The sequence below is a fragment of the Chlamydotis macqueenii genome, chromosome 4 (genome assembly GCF_036417535.1).
Source record: "Chlamydotis macqueenii isolate bChlMac1 chromosome 4, bChlMac1.mat, whole genome shotgun sequence".
NCBI classification, from domain to species: Eukaryota; Metazoa; Chordata; class Aves; order Otidiformes; family Otididae; genus Chlamydotis; species Chlamydotis macqueenii.
Genome location: NC_141559.1, coordinates 3,540,081 through 3,561,599, shown reverse-complemented (window position 1 = coordinate 3,561,599; position 21,519 = coordinate 3,540,081). Strand labels below are relative to the sequence as shown.

At 42.7% G+C, this 21,519-nt stretch overlaps 1 protein-coding gene across 2 annotated transcripts in view; it reads left to right on the top strand.

Moving 5' to 3' along the window:
- Positions 1-19,415, top strand: part of MOB1B (MOB kinase activator 1B) — a 35,022-nt gene extending 15,607 nt beyond the window's left edge. For both annotated transcript variants that reach the window (XM_086746495.1, XM_086746496.1), the window contains exons 2-6: positions 6,333-6,499; positions 10,870-10,963; positions 16,594-16,727; positions 18,484-18,647; positions 19,222-19,415. In XM_086746495.1, coding sequence (XP_086602621.1) covers positions 6,333-6,499; positions 10,870-10,963; positions 16,594-16,727; positions 18,484-18,647; positions 19,222-19,299 — 637 coding nt within the window. In that variant the 3' untranslated portion in view covers positions 19,300-19,415. The remainder of the gene's footprint in view (positions 1-6,332; positions 6,500-10,869; positions 10,964-16,593; positions 16,728-18,483; positions 18,648-19,221) is intronic.
- The last annotated feature ends 2,104 nt before the right edge of the window (positions 19,416-21,519 follow it).

Here is a 21,519-nt window from a genome sequence, read left to right as displayed (position 1 = left end):
GTGTTTCTGTTTATTGGGGTTTAAAAAGAGGTGCAGCGGGAGAAAGGAGATACAGAACTGAAACTTGGGACCTTCTCTGATAAATTTACTCGTTGGCCTTTGGCAATGAGTCGCTGCCTCAGTTTCCCTGCATCTACCAAGACACTAATGATGCCTACTTCAAAGATACTTTGTGAGGATTAATTAATGCTTGTAAAGACCTTTGAAGATGAAAAAGCAGGAGTTGAAATATGAGAAGTTTCCATGCCCCAGGTAAATATTCTCTGTACTGTCTTGAGTTTGGCTTTTTCACAATCTCTTAACTTCCAAATATTTTGAAGAGCTTATTTCAGTTGTACCATGGTGGTGAACGCTTATAGGAGACGAGTTCCTGTCCTTTCCAGTGTTGGATAAAACAGGGCACTGATGAGTCCGGTATGAAACGGTTTGTGGTAATCGCGGCAGTGCGTTCTTCAGCCTACAGGTAGCCTGAAACAGACTGGAGGAGCAGTACTCTCTGTTCTTTCCGTGGAAGTTGAATGTTTGTGGTATTTTAAAATAAAATCTTAATGTCTTGGAAAACATGTCAGTTTGGTATGTGATGTGCAAGTAGGTGTACAGGGGAAAAAAAAGAAAAGATTTTCAGATTCTTGCGTCTTCTCTAGGGTGGTGTCTCCTCTTCTCTGTCTTCCGTTTTGCCAGTGCCACAGTTACGGCATACTTCAGAAGTATTGCGTGAGTTTGGGACGCTGTAATGAATCGTTAGTGAATTATGGGATAACTTGGTGTGATTTGTTCACTCCAGAGGAATTTGAGAGAGACTCTGGAGGACTGTTGGTATTTCAGTGGTTTAGGTTGTGGTGGTACAGTGAAACGGATAGGTTGGCAGCCGGGGTAGAGGCAGGGTTTGGGCATCCGTCTCCAGCCGTATGCGTCACTGTCAGGCATGCCAGGTTCAGGGCAAGGCTTTTTGCTTCTCGTCTGAGTCGTGTTAGACGCAACGGTAGGTAAGAGCTTGAGGTTAGTTCTGTGGTAAGAACAAGCTGTGAGGTCTTCAGTTTTACGCGTAAAGAGCCTAAACTTCTCTGTTTTAATGCAGCTTTCCGTGGGTATGCAGCAGAGTTCATAGAAATAGATGAAAGGCTCTGTTGAAGGACTCCAGTGCACAGATAGTTGGGTGTGAGGACGTCTGAGGCAGGCCAGCCCAAGTGCGAGGGTTTAAGTGGCTCCTCTCCTGCGGTTAACAAGAAGTGCACCAAGAGTTTTGGCTGGGTATGTAGCTGCTTTGGTTGTATAAGATCTCCCAGCGCTGTGTTAGAGGCTGAAGTGGGCTGTTGAGGCAGCTTGGTGAGTGTTGGTGTTAGCAGGACGCCTGAAAACCTTCCTTTATTCTGGAAACATCATCTTGCTAACCTAAAACAGAGCAGCTTGCAGAATCCGCATGGTTAAAAACCCTCCCTGTCAGCAGATGACTAGATAGAATTACAGCTCTGGAGGAAATTTTGTGTTCTCGCTTACAGGCGAGTTGTGACGTCTCTGTGAGGCCAGGCGGCGTGTGGGCTCCTGACCGAGTGAAGCGGAGGTGTGGCTTCCTAGCCGGGCTTCCAGCCTCATCCCGGCTCCGTGAGTCACTCCTTGAAACACATTTCCTGATTTAGTGCTAGGTCCAGCTGCATCTGGCACGGCTGTAGCTCTGCTTACCTATAAAAATAGAAGGGCATAATTTGCTGGAAACGTTGGATGTGGGAGTGGAGGGAGCAGAACGTCCTTGGAATTGCAAGACTTTTTGGAGAAGTCGGTTCCTTTTGGAATACAAGAAATTGGTTGTGACAAACAGCGGGGTTGGTGCAACGTGTTCCCCATTTCACAACATTCTTACATCTGAGGAAAATGAGATCTTTGGTGTGGTATCTCTGAGGGTTTCCCTGTCCCTTTTCACTTCTGCTTTAATGTGATGTTTCGAAACTGAAGGGGAGTTCAGAGGCAGGGAAAGGCAGGTGCTGCCTGCTAGCTGGGAGCGTGTTGTCATCTTGGGAGAAATGGCTCACAGGTACAGCTAACTCTGTTATGGAATGTAGGTGAAAATAAAATGTCATACTTGATCAAGACGTCTGTTATTGTGTGTGTCGTTGGCCAACAGACAGAACTGTTAACGTTACTTTTTTCACTGAATGCTCAAGGGGCTGAGGAGATAAACCTGGAACAAGATGATTTTCTAAATCTGTCGTGTGTAACAGGTGGACATAATAGGAAAAAAATACTGTTGTGGGTTTTTGTTGTTGTTTTTTTTTTTTTTTTTTTTTTTTTTAAGATGCCTTCAGCTGAGTGTTGAAAATTGCGGTGTAGGATAGCAAGAATAAGATGCTGCTGTGGTCAGGGTTTAGGGAGGAAGCAGGATCTCTTAGGCTAAGTTTTGAAGGGATAGTTAACTGATGGTGCTAAGGCATAAATAACTAAGGATGGGTTTGGTTAAATAATAGGAGAGCTTCTGAACTAATAAGAGGTTGAAATAATGTTTGCAGCAGCCTTTACAACTGGACTTGCCCAGAGCAAATGTGTCCCGTAAGGGTTTTGGCGTAGAGAAGCTGTATTAGGTGGTTGAGTCCTTCAACTTCTGTTTCTGTCAAGGAGCATATGACCGTGCATGCAGGTAACAGGCTTCACATGTGGTGAACTGCATAAGTGCGTGGAATTCGGGTGATTTTTTTCCAAAATCGCAGGTATTTCCAAAGCACACGACGACTAGCAGCCGGCATTTTTCGTAATTACTTTTCCTTTTGGATGCCTGCCTGCCTTTTGTGTGAGACCGTTTCCTTCTGTCTTGGGATGGCCGTGCTGAATTTGAGGAGTAGTGATCAGAAAGGAAGTGGAGGCAAATATGGGATGGCTTATTTAGAATAGCTGATAAGACCCAATCGTGGTGCGTTCTGTGTTACAGCTTCTGCCAGCTTACGGGAAGAAACCCACTGTTTCTGGGAAGGGGGTAGAAGGGATTACGGGGTACCTAGTGACTTTCCAGTGTGTCGTGCGCTCTCTGCCTGCTTGACCACAAAAGAGATCTGCTGGGTGTTCCGCAGATCTGCAGTGATTTGGTTTGCTATCTGGGATGGATATGGTGTGAATTCCTACTAAGAGTTTTTGCAAAATAAACAATTTGATTTAGAGAGTTCCTTCACCAGGCTTTCCTTGTGCCTTGTCCTTGAACCCTCATCCCTTCTGTTGGCTTACCCTTTTTGCTAAAACCCAAACAGTTTCTTGCTTTAGTCATTTCATCACCTTTTTTCCAGTTGCTGCTTTGTGTGTTTCTACACCATCTTCTCCTTTCGCTAAGTTTTTCTGCTGAAGCTGTAAGTGGGGTGCTGCCCTTCGTGACCCGAATCCTCTTGGTAAGTGCTCCCTCTGCCTTGCTAGAGCTTTACCTTCCTGGGGGAGCTCCACGCACCCAGTAGTAATCTCTGTAATGAGCTTGTGGATCTTGCCTCGAGCAACCACACCAGACCAGTTGCAGCGGTTAAGGTTTTCAGTCTCCATCCTTATATGAAAATGACAGTATTGCAAAAGAGAAGCTGTTCTACCTTAGGTTTTGAAACGTGGTGAAAGGAAGACTGAAATTTTAGGAATCGAGGATTGCGTGTAAGTAGTGGAGGGGGAAGGAGTCTCTTATTTTCCTTTTTAATTTCTAATGAATGAATGACCGGAACCTCAGAGTGGTGGAAAGTCTGTGGAAACCTTTGGTTTGCTTCTCATAAAAGTATGAGGAGTTGGTTTCCCTCATCGCCTGGTTATGATGGAGTGCGAACAAAGTCTTGTGAGCAAGTTAGGAGGTGCAGTGTTTGTGTTTAGCATGTGCTGTTTTCCCTCTGCTTACGCTGACGTGTGTCGAAAGATAACGATACCAGTCTGTCCTGCTGTTCGGTTGTTGGGAATATTACCTTGCGTCAGCCCTGTCCCGGCAGCCGTACACCAAAGCAAATGCCGGGTGTTTTAGGTTGTGTTTTTACCCCCTTTATTGGTATAGTGCCTATAAAGTGGGTATGTTCCTGAAGAGAAGAACTTGCGTCTCTTAAGTAGTGAGTTAAAAGATGTGTTTTTTTTGTTCGGTGCGTTTTTTTTCAGGTGCTTTCTCTTCCGAGTTGGTTTGAACCTATCCTGGCAACAAAGGCAGGTGGCTGGAGGGCTGGGAGGTGAAGGGCACTCTCTGAGCCACGAACGCGTCTCCCTCCCGCTGGGAGGCAGTTATTAAGATTTGAATCTACTATCCTTGCTCAGGGTGAAATGCAGATGGCTGGGTTCGTGTTAGAAGTGTCCTGCAACAGAATAGATGGGAGCGTATGTTTCCTCTTCCTAATTCTGACTCTTCGTTGCGTTTAGTAGCTGACTGTGTAGGTATTGTTCTGGGGTCTGTGGGAACGTACATGGCCTGTTCAGCTCGATCATCCAGTGATCCCTAATAGTCCAGCCAAGCACTTCTTCACGAGGGTTGGGAAACAAGATCGCTGCGGGGGCCTGTGGGAGCGGGAGGCTGCTGCGCCTTTGTGGCTGGGGAGAGGCAGAGTAGGACTGGGACCGCGTGGATCTCTAAATAGCCAGACTTGGGGGATCTGTTCAATAACCAAAGATGCGCCTGCAAATACGTTGTTACTTGCCCAAAAGGATTTGGGGAACTCGTTATTTATCTCCAGTTTCAGTATGTTTTCTTCTTCTGTTGCTCTTGTTCAAGTCTAAACTGAGACTTCATGAACTGTTAGGCAATTTTGGCGTACGCCGTGTTCTCAGTCACCTGTCATTACGTGTTTTGGAAAGAGCAATTTTTGTGGTGTTCTTTGGTGTCCTCTGTGTCTCTGCTAGAGCTGTTAGCGTTCAGGATGGTAGAAGCAAGTGATCTTGCTTCATTTTCTGTTGATGGCTTGTAGTGTGAAGGGGAAAATGAGAGGTAGAATTAAGTTTCTTGGAGAGCTGCTGTGTGACAGCATAGCTACGCTAGCATTGCCCCAAAGATGAGCTACAACCCTTGCGTGTTCAGACATGCAGTTCAAATATTTAGTGAGCTGGCGAGAACCCTTACTCCCTGCTAACAAAAATTCCTATCCAGTCCTGTAGAGAGGTGGTGAAATATTGGCCAAGTCTTTCATATAAAGAAAGGAGAACTGGGTAATATTGGTAATGAAAATTGTACTGTCTGGGTAGACAGACATCTTTACACATGCTTTCATTGGAATTCAGAGCTCAGTTTCCTTTTCTGACAGAAATCTTTTCTCAGCTCATTCGCTAAAGCATATTGGCTCAAATTGACACAAGTATTGGCTCATTTGACATTTTTCTGCAAATATTTATTTTTACACATCGTGTTTCTGACGTGTTAGGGGTTAACATGCCATCCAGGCTGACTGCCATCATTCAAAATTCAAGTGTCTGTACTTTTTTCTTAGTCCATGTTTTTCAAGCAGAATTATAGATAATGAAATTATTTATGTGCAAGTTGTAAAAGTTGTCATCCTTCTTTCCTGCCTGAATGGTGGGCTGAGAGGTCTGTATGCTGTGAAACCAGGGGAAAATGGCATAGAAAGCTTGTGGAAAATAGGAAATTGTATCAGTCTTCAGTTCAAGTGTTTGTGTCTTTTGGAGCAACTGTGTTTTAAAAACTAAGTTCTTAAACAATACCGGGTACTGGAAAAGTTATTTGATGTCGATAGGTAAAATAATACTCTGAATCAGCTAGGCCTGCAGAAAGCAGGCTTCCCTAAATAACAGCAGCTTAGTTTTGAGGAGGTAATAGTAATGGCTTAACACATCATACCGGGTTTGAGAAGACAGGGGTCTGAACAGGCTCTCCCTGCCTTCCCTTAAACTTGTGCAGGTGCAATGGCTTTTAATGTCTCATGGAGGTGAGTGTTAGAAAAAAAAATGTGCGGTGTTTTTTTTTTTTTTAATATAAATAGTATTTTTAGTTACCATGACAGCATTCATGACTCTTCAGAGTAAAGAAGGCTTCTGTTTGGCTGGGCTGCTAGTCTTGATATGTGGCTGTCCAAATTCTGGAGAAGGAAATATTTTTGGTCTTGTCTTGCCCATGATCCAGTTTGCTGAGAAGGGGAATGGAGTCTGAGCGTTCCCAGTTGTCCGGCAGGCTTAACAGTATGGTGAGCAGATGAGAAGGCAGGGTAGTGGAGAATCATTTAGTTGTTTCCAACAACAAGTCAAAGCACCTGTACTTCTGCATCCCAGGTTTTGTTAAACACCCTTTGTTGACATGAAGGTATGGCAGTGGGGAAAGTAATCTTCATCTTGTCTGCTCTTTTCTTTCTCCCTTCTCGTTCCACAAGTTCTCTAAATAGTTCTTCTCCCTTTTGCAGTGGTAGTCGCTCTTCCAAAACCTTCAAACCAAAGAAGAATATTCCAGAGGGCTCTCACCAGTACGAGCTGCTAAAACATGCCGAAGCCACACTCGGGAGCGGTAATCTCCGGATGGCGGTTATGCTTCCAGAGGGTGAAGACTTAAATGAATGGGTTGCGGTTAACAGTAAGTGGTGAACCTTTTTTTTCATAGAAGGGGGCGTTGAATGCAGGCTGACACTCGTGGGAGGACAACTGTGTACTCCTTACTAGCGGGGCAGGCTCTGCAGTCCTGCCTGCACCGCTCTGCTGCAGCTGGGAGAGGTGAATGTCGTATCACTCGGAGCTGAGAGATACAGAGTGTCTCACCAAGACAAAAACTCCTTTTCTCCTTGTGCCAAAGATATGTTCTGGTTAACAAAACAATTCTTGTTCTTAGGATTTAAAGTCGGAGCACTGATCGCAAACAAGCGCTGAAGTAGAAAAGTCACCGCTGTTTTTAGAAAGTAGACCGTCAGTGCCGTGTTAATATGTTTAATCCGGCTCTTTCTTAGCTGGGGTTGTTACCCTGCGGTATAGCCAAGCCTCTGCACGCTAAGCATAAACCTTAATTAAGCGTGAGGGCCAGGTATGAAAGGTCCTGAAGACTACAGTCACGTGCATGGCCTGGCTTTCCTTCTGCCTGTAACAAACTCGGAGATCGATCTTTGCAATTTTCCTCAAGTTAGTTCTTTCCTTTTGTTTCTAGCCAGTTGTGAGCCTTTGCTCTGGTAATGATGTCATTATTTTAACTTCCTCTAAAGCTGTTGGTCCGAACTCTCTCCTTTCATGCTAGGTCAGGCCAAACAATGATGCCCAAATTAGTGTTTTCTGATTGCTTGACCAGGCTTCCTCCTCCTTCCTCTCCCTGCTGCATGAGTTAGCTGCCTGCCTTCTGCTCTTAAAGAATGGATTAAGCCAAGTCCTATCATGCTCCGTAGCCCGTGCGGAGTTTTGGCTGCCACAGACTCCGTGCCCTGTCTGGGTATTTCCTCATCTTTTGTGTCTTTGGCTTGGCATGCTCCTGTGATTGTGCAGTATTGATTGTGCACTGCAGTGCGGTATAAATTATGCTCAGGATAAATGGCCTCTAGTTGTTTATGTGGTTCTGTCTGTTTCTTCTTGCTCTTTGATATATTTGGGAAGTGAAAGTATCACACAGACTTCGACCTTCTGGTTTTTATTTAGCCACACAGCGCCCTGGTATATGACTTGCCGCTGCTTCCAGGGAATGTTGAAATTGCTGACGGCATTATTTATCAAACTTTATTCACGCTGTATTGCGAAACTGTCTAGAAAAAAAAGCCAGCCCATTTTTATGAGTAAGCATTACTGAAGATGCTTCATATTTTGCTGGCACCCTTCCCTGTGGTGGTTTCTCCACTCGATGTTTCGTTTTTCCTGTGCAGTAACGTTTTTGGTTTTTTTTTTTCCCTTCCCAAATGACTTCACTGTGAAATCAGCTGGGTGGCAAAAGGCAGCAAAGCACTGGACAAAAGAGTGGGAGCTGCCTGTTGGTAACAGCTGCAGTCTGTAATGAAGTGGGCCTCTTTCATGCCTCCTGTGCCAAAGTGGGGTTGAATGTTTGTTTGGTTTTTTTTTTTTTTTTTGGTCTAGAAGTGATTAACTGGTTACGTGCTCCCTTCATTTACAGCGTCCCTCTGCCACACCTAGTACCAGTTCATGGTAGCCGTGAGCCCCTGCTGTTGGTTGAGATATCTAATAAGGAAGTCAAATGTGTGATCTGATGTCGTTGGTTTTGCCCTTTAGTGTGTGCACAGGAACAAATGTCCTCTGCTCTTCTACTTCTTGCTCGATGTCTTATGGTAATGAGTTGTTGTACATGTAAATTTTTAAAATATGTTTCCAAAAGAAAAAAAGATGAGGTATATAATCAGTTTGTTTTCAGTTTCATGTGAAATCTCCTTGATTTGAAAATACCAAAAAAATAATTTCTGAAGTGCATCTTGCCCATATCTTTGCAATAGAACACCAGACAGTGTGCACTTCTTCGAGTAGAAAAGCACTCAGAAAAAATAATCTAAGCCCTTGAAACTTCAGAACAATGAGTGAAAAGAGGAAATGAATATATGCCAAGACACTGTACAGCTTTACGCGTGTTGGAAAGGAGGTTCTTGAATTTTTCTTGTTTGTCACACGCTGCTGGCTTTGGTGGATGGGTAGTGTGTCTCATGGCCTTTTGAGAGTTCCAAGTGTGGGCTTCACGATCATCAGTCATCGTGTCAAAGTCTGTGTGGGTTATTTGAACATGCTTGCCTTGAAGCAAACGTTGGGCTGTGGTTTCTACTGGGAGCAGGGAATGGAAACTTAATTAGCAGTTCTTGTGTACGCTTAAGAAACAAGGGCTGTATATAACCGCTTCTTGCTGCCTTCGGTGTTGACTGACTCATCCCCTCACTCAAACAAGCTTTAGGAGTCCTCCTGGTCCTCAACTTTTTTGTCAACCTTTCCCAATGTTGTTTTGCTGGTTTATACTTTTGCTGTGCATGGGGAGAAAAAGAAGAAAAAAGAAAAAAAAACAAAATTGTTGCTGGAGATGAGCTGTGGTAGGTGCACGCCATACCAGTTTTGATTTGCTTCCCTTTTTTGATACCTGGGAAGTCGCGTGACACAGTTGCAGCTCGTGTTCTGCATTTGCTGAACAGGAGCTGCAACTTGCTGCCATGGTGTTTGTGTCAGCTTAGATGTTTGTTCTCTGGAAACATCAGTGCGGGGAGCTGCGGTATCGAACCCTGCCCTTCCTTCAGCCATAGGGTACTTTCCCAGTACGTGGTAACCTCTAGTGCTTACGTTTAGGCTGTTGATCTCCATTTAATTACACCAAAATTGTGTATCCCTGCAACACAGTTAAGCGAGGAACACAAATTTGGGTAAGCTACCAAGTGATGTGCTGGCTCCTCTTTGGCATGGCACGTGATTGAGAAGAGTATCCCGGTGTTAGTTTCTCAATATCCTGCAGGTAGGTTTTATAAGACTATTCAGTGTTGCGACTGGTAACACTTTTTAAAATATTTATTTTTTTTAAGTTAAGACAAACATCTCTGTGTAACTACTGCAGAGACTGGTCCCAGGAAACCCTTTCGCTCTTGGTTCAGAACGAAGGGCTCTGTTTGTCACCTGAACACTGAGCAGAGTAACAGGCGGCTGTTCGGTGACACGGTTAGACTGTTGGTACGGCTGATGCGGGGTTTTATTTGATTATTCTGAAATCTGTCTTTGAACAAGTTGAACACAACACTTCATTTGCATTTTTATATGATTGCTGAATTTCATCCATCCGTAAAAATGGATGAATAAGGACGCTAAAGCTAGTCCCAAATGTCTTAATTTCTTTTGTGCTTCTTTACTAAGATTAATCCAGAAGCAGATTTTACAGTAATCGTTGCAGGATAAGGGAGACAGAAATATGTAGTAAAACTATTATTCTCGAACCATGTCATGGACTTATTTAGTCGTAAGAATTTCAGCCAGCCTACCTAAAATTTTGTTTCCTAATGCTTAATGTTGGTCACCCTTCAGTTTTCCCCCATGGCATCCATTGTCTGAAAGACATTTTGAAAAAATACACTTATATATTGACACCTTGGTAATGTGCTGTGCTCCCCAACAGATGCAAGGGGGGCTGTTCATTGAGGGGAAATAAAGTGGATTTTATAAACTAATTACAGTGACCACAGTTCCTAAGAACAGAACCTGCTGTTAGGTTATTTAAGAAGAGCCTTGCTTTCGAAAAGCTCTGAGTAATCACACACCTATTTGAGGTGATAGGAACTGTGGGAATTTTTAGATATGCTAACTCCTGCTCTTTTATTTCAGTAATTCAAGTCTAGAGTATTTAAAAAAAAAAAAGAAAGCTTCAGCCTTCCCAAACATGTAACAAAACCTAAGCAATAACCTTCCAGAACAAAACTCCAAGGATAATTTATAATGAGGAAACATTGCGGACTAAATACTGATTTGTGGTAATTAATTGATAATCTAAGGAGCAGAAGTTGCTTGGCTTTGTAACTATTCCTATGACATGACTTCTGTACCCACCTCCCATGCTTGTGAAATATTCTTTGAAAATGTAGTCTTTTGGAATATAAAGCCTGAGGGAAGTCAGTGTCACCTCATGAGTAATATCTCTCTCTAGTTGGAAAGTTTACATTGGAAATCTTTGTTTTATTCCAGACTGCTATGCCAGTAGAATTTGTGATTCTGAAAAAATACACCAAACTTTCAGAAAAGGAAATAACTCAGCTTTCTCTGTCTCTTTTCTTCTTTCAAATGAAGATTTTGCTGCAGTGAATAATTAAGTGGTTACTGCCAGAGGCCATTCTAGAAAGCTGATGGTTGCGTTCTGTATCTCCTTTATAATACAACTTAAAAAGCAATAACAATGACGTTTTTCCACAAAAAAAACCCAGGACCCTCTTCAGCAGCGTGCGCTTTACAGTTAAGGCTGTGTTGCCGTTACACTGCGGAGTGGTAATTGATGGTTTGAATACTTTACAGCTGTCGACTTCTTCAACCAGATCAACATGCTTTACGGAACCATTACGGACTTCTGCACAGAGGAGAGCTGCCCCGTGATGTCTGCTGGCCCAAAGTAAGATTATATTGTACCCGTTGTTGAGAGTGTGTCACTTTTGAGATGGTTCTGCGTTTGAAAACTTGAGACTAGCTCAGCTGAGTGCCAAAGATAGGGTAACTTCTGTGAGTGGAAAGGATGTCTTCTCTTGTGAACTGCGGAGAGAAAAAAATTGGAACCTTGTTAAGGGAGCGAGGAAGGGAAAGGTGGGGTTTTGGGGTGGTTTGTTTTTTGGTTTTTTTTTTGTTTTTGTTTTTTTTTTTGTTTGGTTTTGGTTGTTTTTTGTTTTTGTTTTTTTTTTTAATTTATTTTTCTTTAGCCTGGGAAGTAAACTGATTTTCAGAACTATTTTTCTTTCTTTTTTTTTCTTTTTTTTTTTCCTGAAGTGTTAATGGAGGCTTCTTACATTCAGATTTGAAGTTTTTACATGCAAGCATTCAATTAAGGCTTACCAAAATCTTTATTTTAGGCATTTGAGTAGGTACTGTAGAAATGAACTTGGCTACAGTTTTCAGTAGCTTGAATAAGAATCCCTTACCCTGTCCCTCAGTTAAGTTTCACTTCTTTGATTCTTGCTTAGGCTTTTGTACAGACACCCAATGTTTGTGTGTTTTCTTGCTCTCCAGCTGTTCAGTGTCTTCTAAAGAGGAAAATACCCGCATTTCTAAGCGAGTGGCAAGAGAGGGCACTGCGGCCTTTTAAATGACTGTAAAATCTTAAAGAAATGATAAAGAAAACAATCCTCTCCTCCACTTTCTCCTTCTTTATCATCACATTTGTTGTTATTGTCTGAAGCCAGTGATTGCCTGCCACTGTGGTGGAGAGCTGAGGACGTGCTAAAGGGTGCTGCGAGGTGGAGAGGGCAGGAGCTCTGCAAGGCTGAAGCAGCCAGACGGACCAAGAAAAACTTTGCCACTACATTGTTAAACTGCAAATGGGTGCTGCTGAATGCCAAAACCAGTGTGGGCAGGCGGACCTACTGCTGCAAGGCGAGGAGGGGTGGGAATACAAAAGGAATAGAAGTTCACTATTATGCAAAAGAACTTTGGAATAAGCTTGTGCAATAACATAGTCCATTGTCTGTTTTGTGCTTTGGCAGCCAGAACAGGCTCTTATTTATTAAATACGAATATGAAAATGTTTCTTTGGTTTATTGTTTGTCTGCTGAGAAGCAGTTCTTCGAGGGTGGAGGTTAATTATTAAAGGCTTAGCTGTCTGTTTGCCAGACTAAACTACTTCTTTCTCTCCAAAGAGACCAATAACCATTGACAGAAATACATGTTGTACTCGCATAGTTATGAAGCAGAAAAGACATGCCAGAGGCTAGGAGATGTATTCTGCCAGGGTTTTGATGAGGTGATGGTGTCCCTCGGATATTTAGAGCTTTCTTCCAACTTGCAGCCCCTACCTGTGCTGAGGGTTGGGTTTTGTGAGAGGCTGTGGATTGGGTTGGGTTTTCAGAGAGCACCTCTCCTGTGAGGCCAGGCTGAGAGAGCTGGGGCTGTTCCGCTTGGAGAAGAGGAGGCTCCGGGGAGACCTTAGAGCGGCCTCCCAGTGCCTAAAGGGGGGCTACAGGGTAGCAATCTGAACAGAAGGGCTTAGCTGAGGCAGGTAAATTTTTGTGTGCCGTGGCATCACTTTCATTTCTTCTGGACGAGTTTTAGTTGGAAGGACTGCTGCCCTAGCTTTTATCTGGGTGTTCAAGACAGATCTCCCTCTCCTGCTGTACAGCTCATTGTCTAACAGTTTGAAAAAAGTGTTGGTTGAATTTATTCCAAAACACAGGATTACTCGAGGTAATGTTCCATTCCTTTCACTTCAGCTAAGACCAACCATTTCTTACCTAAACAAGCCCTAGTTGGTTATCACTTCTTGCTGTTGTTGCATCGCTTGCAGTACCACCATCAGTGCAACAGGCATGATGGTAATTGAAGAACCTGCACAGAGGTGATATGTTTGTTATCCAGCATTGGGTGAGGGGAATTTTCTGTTTTCTTCGATAGTTGTAAGTCTTCAATAAGAGCACCAAGGAGGGATATGGGTGCTGCATTTTTTCAAAGCTGGTTTTCTGAGATCCTTCTGGTTTTCCTGAGGTTTGTTGGTCTGCAGTGTTTCTGTGTTCCTATGTTAGATTTGGAACAGCTGGGCACTCCAAAGCGGGCAGGTAAATCCTACATGGGTGCAATAGGGTAATTGAATGTTTGCGTGGTGTCTTCTGCCCACTGTTTCTGTGGCAAAAAAAAAAAAAAAAAAGAATTAAGTCATGCAATCAGATCCTTGAAATATCTGGTGTCTCTTAGCAATAGCAAACCTTTTGTCTTTGTGATGCTCCGCTCTGCGCCTGTGTCAAGCAGTGATGGCTGAGAGACAAAACAGAATGAGTATTTTTCAACAGTCTTGATGTAATACGGTTTTGCTGTGATTTAGAGATGATAGGTCTGAATTAATGTCTGAGAATCTCTTAAAAGGCATTACTGAGCCACGGCATCTTATTGCTATTGCACAAGGTAACAGTTGTCATTTTAGTCAAACTGGTTCTTGTTTTGTGGTTGGTTTTTTGTTTGTTTGTTTTTTAGGCCAGGTACATGTAATTGTGTAGGAGAGGAGTTGGTCCTGGGATTGTTTATACTTGGGGATATTTTCTAGTGTGAGAAGCATAGTTGGATTTTCTCTTTATAGATGGTAAATAACTCGTATTGATTAGTAGGAGAGAATTCTGCCAGAGGCCTTAGGGGTTCTTAGCTTTTCCCTCGCACTTGCTGAAGTGAGCTGTATATTTCTTGCTCTGTCCTTACTATTGTTTTGCCTTTAAAAACCTCTGCTAAACCATAGAGGTTTCTAGAAATGTATTTTCTGTAGAGGAAGTGCCTATCATGATGAGGTTAATTTCTTTCTTTCACTGGAGCTGTAAGTGTTTGCTCACAAGCTTGAGCTTGAAATGTGATGTTACCCTTCATTTTCTGTAGCAGTTCGAATGATTCTTCTAGGTGGGAATTTTTTGGTTTTGTTTGGTTTTCTTTTTTTTTTTTTTTTTTTTTTTTTTTTTTTTTGGTTTAAGAAATTGGGCTAGGATTTTGGATTTGTTTTCAGTCATATGTTTAATCTTGTAGGAAGAGTTCGTTTTCCCCTCCCTTGCGAACCCCAAGCCTTTTAATAGCCTAGGAACAACTGTGAACGTTACCTCTGCCTCATGGAGCCATGGTGTGTTCGCCGGAATACTCTGGTTCTCTATATGACTTTGTTTTTGTCAGGATTTATCTGTTGTTTCTTGATAGCTGCATTACTTAAAGGGTCATTCTGTGGCATTCCTTCCTCTTAAAAATGCCAAACTATCCCATAGTGTTGGGGAGTGGGGAGGGAGGGAGGCTTCTTAAGGATATATGTGATTTTGATGAGATTTTTAGCTTGTAATTTATTGTATTGTCTTATTCTGTCTCCAGACTGAGCCTGGCACCTCAGCTAAATGTTGATGTGTGTCCTACATTAATACCACTTAAATCTTAGTATTAGGGTAATACTGGGTGGTGAGAAATACTGATTTTTCAGAAATCCAGGCACGTTGTGGTCCATTCAGCGTGGATGGAATCTTTGCATGTGTTTTGAGATACAGTTTTAAAATGCTTTCAGGCCCTCTGATTTGTTGCCGTTATGAAAATGGGATCTTTTTATATCGCTGTGAGCAGCACGCTCGTAATCACTCGTGCAACTTGTTTATTGTGAAAATGTTTCCCAGTTTCTGCTCTGACAAAGCTGAATTTGTTTAACAAAGTTAGAAGCCAAATTTATCAGATACAGTTAAGCTTTGCATAAAGTGGTGTGTGGGATGTTTAAAACAGAAGACCTTCTCCAGTGTCCGTGCAATACTAGCTGGAGATAGCAAGGGAAAGTTGAAACAGTGGTGTTGACGTTTTTAAAGAGGAGCGTTGCAGCTAGTCTGAATCCTTGTTGGTGTGTTTCTCTGGGAGGATTTCAGAGCTGCAGAGCTCAACAGCGCTGTTCACTCTGGCTTGGCAGCGGGCTCGCCCCGTGGAGAGCCGTTCTGCAGCGGCACTGGGTGGCCGATTTAAGCCGACCTGGGAGGAGTTCAGATCTAAAAGAGCGCTGTGCACGGCTCCGTGCTGATGGGAAGCTGCTCAGATGTTACAGATTGGCAAAGAATGTTAAGGTAGATGCATCTGTCCTCAGCGAGACGTAGAAGGAAACTCTGTGGTTCACTTGACAGCTGATACTGTCAGCCTCCCAGTGTTAAATGTGTTGGGTTTTTTTTTAAGCTATATGTTCCCAAGATTAGCTCTCTTCTCCTGTGTCTGGACTTGTGGCAATTGCATTCCCCAAGCCAGACAAAATATCTGTTCCATTCTAATGTCACGAGGACTTGTTTCTGTCTGGTTGTGCACATAAATGGGTGCTGTTTAATACATTTATCCATGGCTTTTTGAATTCCTGAAGTTAAAACGATAACTGTAAAATGAATGATGCTGGAATCTCCTCATTAAATGTGCTTCGTGAAAGATGTCAGCCTTACTAGCTCTGTGGATGGAAAAGGGTAAAGCAGCACGTTTGACTGTTCCAGAGTCATGTCAGTGCTTTGTAAAGGTGTGATACCACCTTATCTGGAAATGGAAAAAATAAGCTAAAAGACAGTTAAGTGACCTGCAGCCATCAAGTGGGTCTGTGGTATAACAGGAAACTGAGTTTTTTCTGAATCTTGGTGCTCTGTGTGGTAGCTGTAGACTTTGAGATATGAACCTCTTCTAAGGAGGACTGTTTAGGCTAGAAGTTCTTGTAACTGTTAGCTGAAGGCACTTTGCCCCAGCTTCCAGTTTTGTAATAGATAGTATTCCTTAGCATTAACCTACCTCTCAATCTGTTCCTTTCCTCTAATACAGTAATAATTTGGGCTCTCTGGCAAGAGCCAATGTAGTTTAGTCTTCAGTTACACAAAATCCATAAGAATATTTCCAAGTGTAAAGAAATTCCATAAATTTTAGGGGTCTCGTGTCTGGCTGACAGCTGCTGCAGATGTTGAGCTTTGCCACTCGCTTTGCAGTTCTTGCCTGCCAGTGGAGGTGAAGAGAAGCCCATTGCTAGGGCTGATGGAAATTTCACATTGGAAATTAGTTGAGTGCCTTCACCAGTTTGAGCCCTGGAGCTCAGCTTTTGTTTGTGCGAGAATCTCAGATAGATTTTTGATATTTCACTTCACCAGGCTGTAATGTTTTTCTTTTGGAGGGGAAAAAAAACCCCAAACCTTTCAAAAAGATGAAGTAGCTATTGGCCTTTCAGGGTTAGGAGACCTGCTCACACAGCACGTTCTGATGTACAGGGATGCAGGTTTGACTGCAGGCTGCTGTGCGCGTGTTGGCAGGAGCGTTGCAACGGAGGATGAATGAGTTGTGCTGTAAAGGATGAACTTTTTGAAGGCCTTCGCAGCCTGCAGAAGAGGGTCCAGCTCAAGCAGGGTTGCGGTGGGGCGATGGGGTACAGAGCAGCTGCAGGTGACTCAGGATTCGGACCTCAGGTTGAAGGAAGGGCGGCGGGAGGGTGTGGGAGCACGGGGAGCGGAGCAGGAAGAGCAGCCTTCCAGGCCTTGATGTGAATGATGCACTGCTGTTAAGAAATGTCTTCTTGTTGTCGTCCCAAACCAGATACGAGTACCACTGGGCAGATGGGACAAACATAAAGAAACCAATTAAGTGCTCTGCACCAAAGTACATTGATTACCTGATGACCTGGGTTCAGGATCAGCTGGATGATGAAACGCTATTTCCTTCTAAAATCGGTAAAGTAAATAAGTAACATAGAACAATGTGTTGGGGTTACAATTGTGCAGGACTGTTCAAGTCTTAGAGCATTAAAGGTCTCCTAAATGACTGACTGGAGTGGGGCAACTTTAAAAGGTTACATGAAATATATATATAAAGACACTTTTATCTCTTAAAGATAAAATTTGTGTGGTAGTCCATGAACTCAGATCCACATATTAATACTCCTAATAAACATCTATGGCATTTTGAGTGCAAGGGGTGCTTCTTCTATTTAATAACTACCCGGGTTGATCAAATCTGAGCTTTTTTTGTCATTTTGAACAGTGGGTTATTTCTTGAGGAAAAAAAGACAAAGGGTCTCAAAACCTTATAACCAGTACGTATTACAAACTGGGAGCTTTTTGATGCAGGAGAGGTCTTTGGTCCTCATGCGGAACTTCTCCTAGGCCTTACCTCCAAAGAAGTTGAATTGCATCTTTGATCTAAAGTTAATGATTTATTTTCTTTTCAAGTGAAGATCAAAGGTGTATGTTTTTTAAGAGGTTTCTTTCAGAAAAGCAGGAGGAAAATAATGAACAGGCACCAGTTTGGAAACGGTAACACGAAGAAAACCCTGCTGCTAGGGGCACGAAGGACTGTCTGTTCTGAAGCTCCGAACTGGCCGTTTTCCAGGGCACCGCTACTCATGGGCTCATAATCCATTGTGGAAAAAGGAAGGGAGATCTCTTAATTGCTTCTGTGAGCAGTTCCTGAGGCATTTGACATGTTCTCAATAAGCCTTTTCAGGGAAACGGGGCCACCTGTCAGAATCAAGTGGCTTTTGTTTTTACTGACAGTTGGGCAGAGAAGGCTGGTTAGTTTGGGCAGAAGTGACAAAAAGCTAAATCCTCCCTGCTGAGGAGATGTGAGTAGAGTGGGTTGAGTTCAGAGCTGGGGTAGAAGTCCACTACTGTTTTTGAAAGGTAGCGATTCAGAAAGAGACTTAAAGGCCAGAATGGATAACCAACTAAATCTGAACGTCCCATGCGATGTGGCAGCCGAAGAAGGAAATGCGATGTGTTTATAAGCAGGGGAAGCTTAAGTAGGAGTATGAAAATTTTATCGCTAGGGTTTTAAAGGACTGGTGAGATAATGATTGGCCTGCAGCATCCAGCTTGTGCTTCTGGCCTTCAGACAGGACTTCAGCAGTGGGAAAGCCTGCGAGAGAATTCAGCTGACTGGGAAAACTGCTACGTGGTGAGAAGCTAGACAGGTTTAATCTTTGTAGATGGTTGATATATATCTTCCTTTAGCCTGCGGATGTGTCAGCTAAAGAGATCATTGCTTCCAGTAGCCGGTTGCTGTTTCCTAACCAATTTTAATAAAACTTATCCACTGACAAAGATCTGCTGTTGAAACTGATTTTACCTGTCCTGGGTCATTTTCACTGAAATGAGCCTGTTTCGAAGCAGTTCAGCAGGCAGTTAGGAAAGCAGTAGCCTCTGGCTAAGGGATGGTGATGAGGAAGATGGGAACAGGAGTCTTTTTGCTGGGCATAAGACAGGTGAAAGAGAGCCTGTTTCTGATTTCACTTTAGCCAAGAGAGGTGTAAAACGTGAGGCGGTTTCAGTTACCTACACAAAGGTTGTGCTTCAGCCTAAGCACATGGTGTGATTTACAGATGGAACAGCCCTTCTTGTGCAAGGCGTAGGGCTGGGTTATAATGGCTTTCAAAACACGTGAACGTGGCGTGGGCGTTTGAACATAAGCCGTCTGTTTCCTTATTTCTAGGTGTACCGTTCCCAAAGAATTTCATGTCAGTGGCAAAGACAATTTTAAAGCGTCTCTTCAGAGTTTATGCTCACATTTATCACCAGCACTTTGATCCAGTGATCCAGCTACAGGAAGAGGCACACCTTAACACTTCTTTCAAGCACTTTATATTTTTCGTTCAGGTAAGTGTGGCAGGAGCATTGTGGTTACAATTATATTCTGGAAAAAGTAGCATATTGGAGTAATGCCCCTGCAGTTTCTTAACAGCTGGTGTGTTTGTAGGAGAGCTGACACCTCCAGGACCCTAAGATGGTGTCTTACTCCATTTTTATGTATATCTACTGCTAGAAGCATTCAAGGAATGGAAGTTTTCAATTAAGTGTTAGTTTGCTGCAAAATTGAGTACCAAAAAGTGTTCCCTCGCAAATAATTCAGTAGAACAGTAGTTCCTAACAAAAGAAAGGGGGGGAAGATGGCATTTGAAGCTAAATTGAAAAGAATGTGCTTGCTTTAAAGCTACATTTCCCCTTAAAAAAAAAGGAACATCTAATTTTTCCTTCCTGTGAGTGGGGGAAGAAGCTTTATGCAGTCGAGCACTGCTGTTCAGCTCGCAGCAGACAGGCAGAAAATGCTGTAGTGGCTAGGGCTGGGCTCGAAGAGCCTACTGCCACATAACTTGTCTCTGAATGAGACTTCTCACCCTAGCTGCACCTATAACAGTCTGTATGTATGTCTTTCTCCTCGTCCTTGTTACAGGAATTCAACCTTATTGATAGAAGAGAACTTGCACCACTCCAAGAACTGATTGAAAAACTCACCTCTAAGGACAGATAAAAGGATTTCCTGAAGTCCCTTGTTTCTTTAAGCAAGCGTGTGGTATTTGTTTTTTGTTCATTTGTTTTTTTAAAAAACAAAACAAAAACCTGTGCTGTTACTAATGACAGCCAAGATCTACTTTCTGTGCTTTTATTAGGGGAAATCTTTTATTTGTTAGTGACACGTGGTAAATAGCTTTTTCTTTCTTTTTTTTTTTTGTTTTTTTTTTCCCCCCCTCTGATTGTTGTTATTAATTGTGGAATTTTAGCAGGTGTTGAGTGTTGATAAAGGAAACATGCCTGGTTGGAGGATTGACTCTGCTGGTGGATGGGTTCTTGTATTGTGTCAGTGGTAGCCCATTCTCATGAAGTCCCTGAAAGACTTGCTTACCTTCTCTAAGTGCCTTGGCAGACTCACTTCTGAGGTGCAAAGCACATACAATACTGAACATTGCTGGAAACAGACAATATGAACTAACACCCAGGACACTTACTGATACTTGTTTTAGAAAAATATATATATACTTACACTAAAAAAAGCCATAACTTACTGAAATCAATGATCTCCAGCTTTTAATACAAATACTTGTCTTATTTTTTTAGAGATTAATATAGAATTTTTCAAAACTAGATATTTCTTATAAAGAAAAGTGATGGTGAAGTTCCAGTCGCTAAAGCGAAACGCTGAAGGTGGTGTCAAAATTACAAAGAACCTGTGCTTAGCAAGTAGTTACGTGTGTGTTGCTGTCGGTGTTGGCTTTTCATAGTTGTGCTTTTTTTTTTTTTAACAAGGAAGCATCAACTGGGATCAGTCACTTTTATTAAGGTTTTGGTTTGGGTTGTTTTTTTTTTTTCCCCCTTTTATCATTTGCCAAATAAACAGTTAGTTTGCACAAATAGTGTTAGGGGAAATGTTCAATATAAAAAAAATGCACTGGGGTAATAATAAGACTTGAAAAGTAACTCATGAATTGATGCTTGTAAGTTATACACAAAAAGCTCAGCTCTGTGGAGGAGCTCTGGTGGCCAGTGTTTGCGGTAGGAAACGTATCTTGGAGGGAATATAATTTCATTAATCACTTTGGATTTACGTTAGAGTGATGGTGTTCTCCCACAGTTAAAATTGCAGCCCATCTCCGGGGACCTAGAGCAGCTGGGAAAAGTAATAGGAACGTAGCGGTGAATTTTTAGTGGTTTGCAGTTCGGTGACTGCATCTTCTGTTTCTGAGAGAACCTAACGAAAATGTAGCCTTCCCCTGCCTGGGTTATTGTCTTTGCCTCTCTAGCCGTGTGTTTTCTCAAACCAGAAGTGAGGATAGCTTGTGAGGAGTTAACCTCCGGGCCGATCCACAGGTAAGGACTGGGAAATTTCCGCTGCAGCTGTGTCCAGCAGGTTTCCCGTTGCAGAAGCCCGTACAAGTAGCTGTCAAAGCCGGTGTATTTGGGATTTAAAGAAATCTGTCAGGTTCTGCAATGTGCTATCCCATGATATCACTAATTGCCAAATACAGTACACTAGGTGGTTAATGGTGCCAGGCTTTGCTAGACTGGGACTCCGCCAGAACACCGTTTTTAGACCTGAATACCGTGAAGACCTTAACGGACTGGTGTACGCTAGACTGACGCTTGAGCCGTTAAAATGTACAGCCGAAGCCAAGGTTAGCAGGCGACAGAGGAGTTGCGCTTACATTTTGTGCGCCTTTGTTTGACTGCAAACGCTGAGTGAAGTGGAAAATACAGTGCAGCAGCCTGCAGAATATCTGAGTGGCCAGTAGTGTATCCCGCTAGTGAACATCTAAGCACAGTGATTAACGTACTCTCATTGGGGAGACTAGAATCACTACTTCGGAGTTAAAATGATGTATTTCAGAAGGGTATTTTAGGAAATATATTATCTTCAAGGGAGTTAAATTTCCTAGTCTGCTTAGACTGCTTCCTGGAGAAACAATTTAATATTTTGTTACCTCTTCTGTGTCTCTCTTTTATTTTTCTTTCTTTTTTTTTTACCCTGAACAAGCTTGAGAACAATTGAGAAATATTAGTATTGAGGTGGTGTTCCTCCTGAATTTAGGTTTGGCTGCACTAATGTTAGATGGAGAGGCTGCTTGCGAAACACCTGCAGTTGAGCATTTGTGATTAAGACAGTCCTGGGTTTCATTCGAAGCTTCTTTACGGTTCAAGAAAATGTAGAATGTGTTTGGCTCCTTTGCAGATCAAGGTTGTTGCCCATAATAATCTG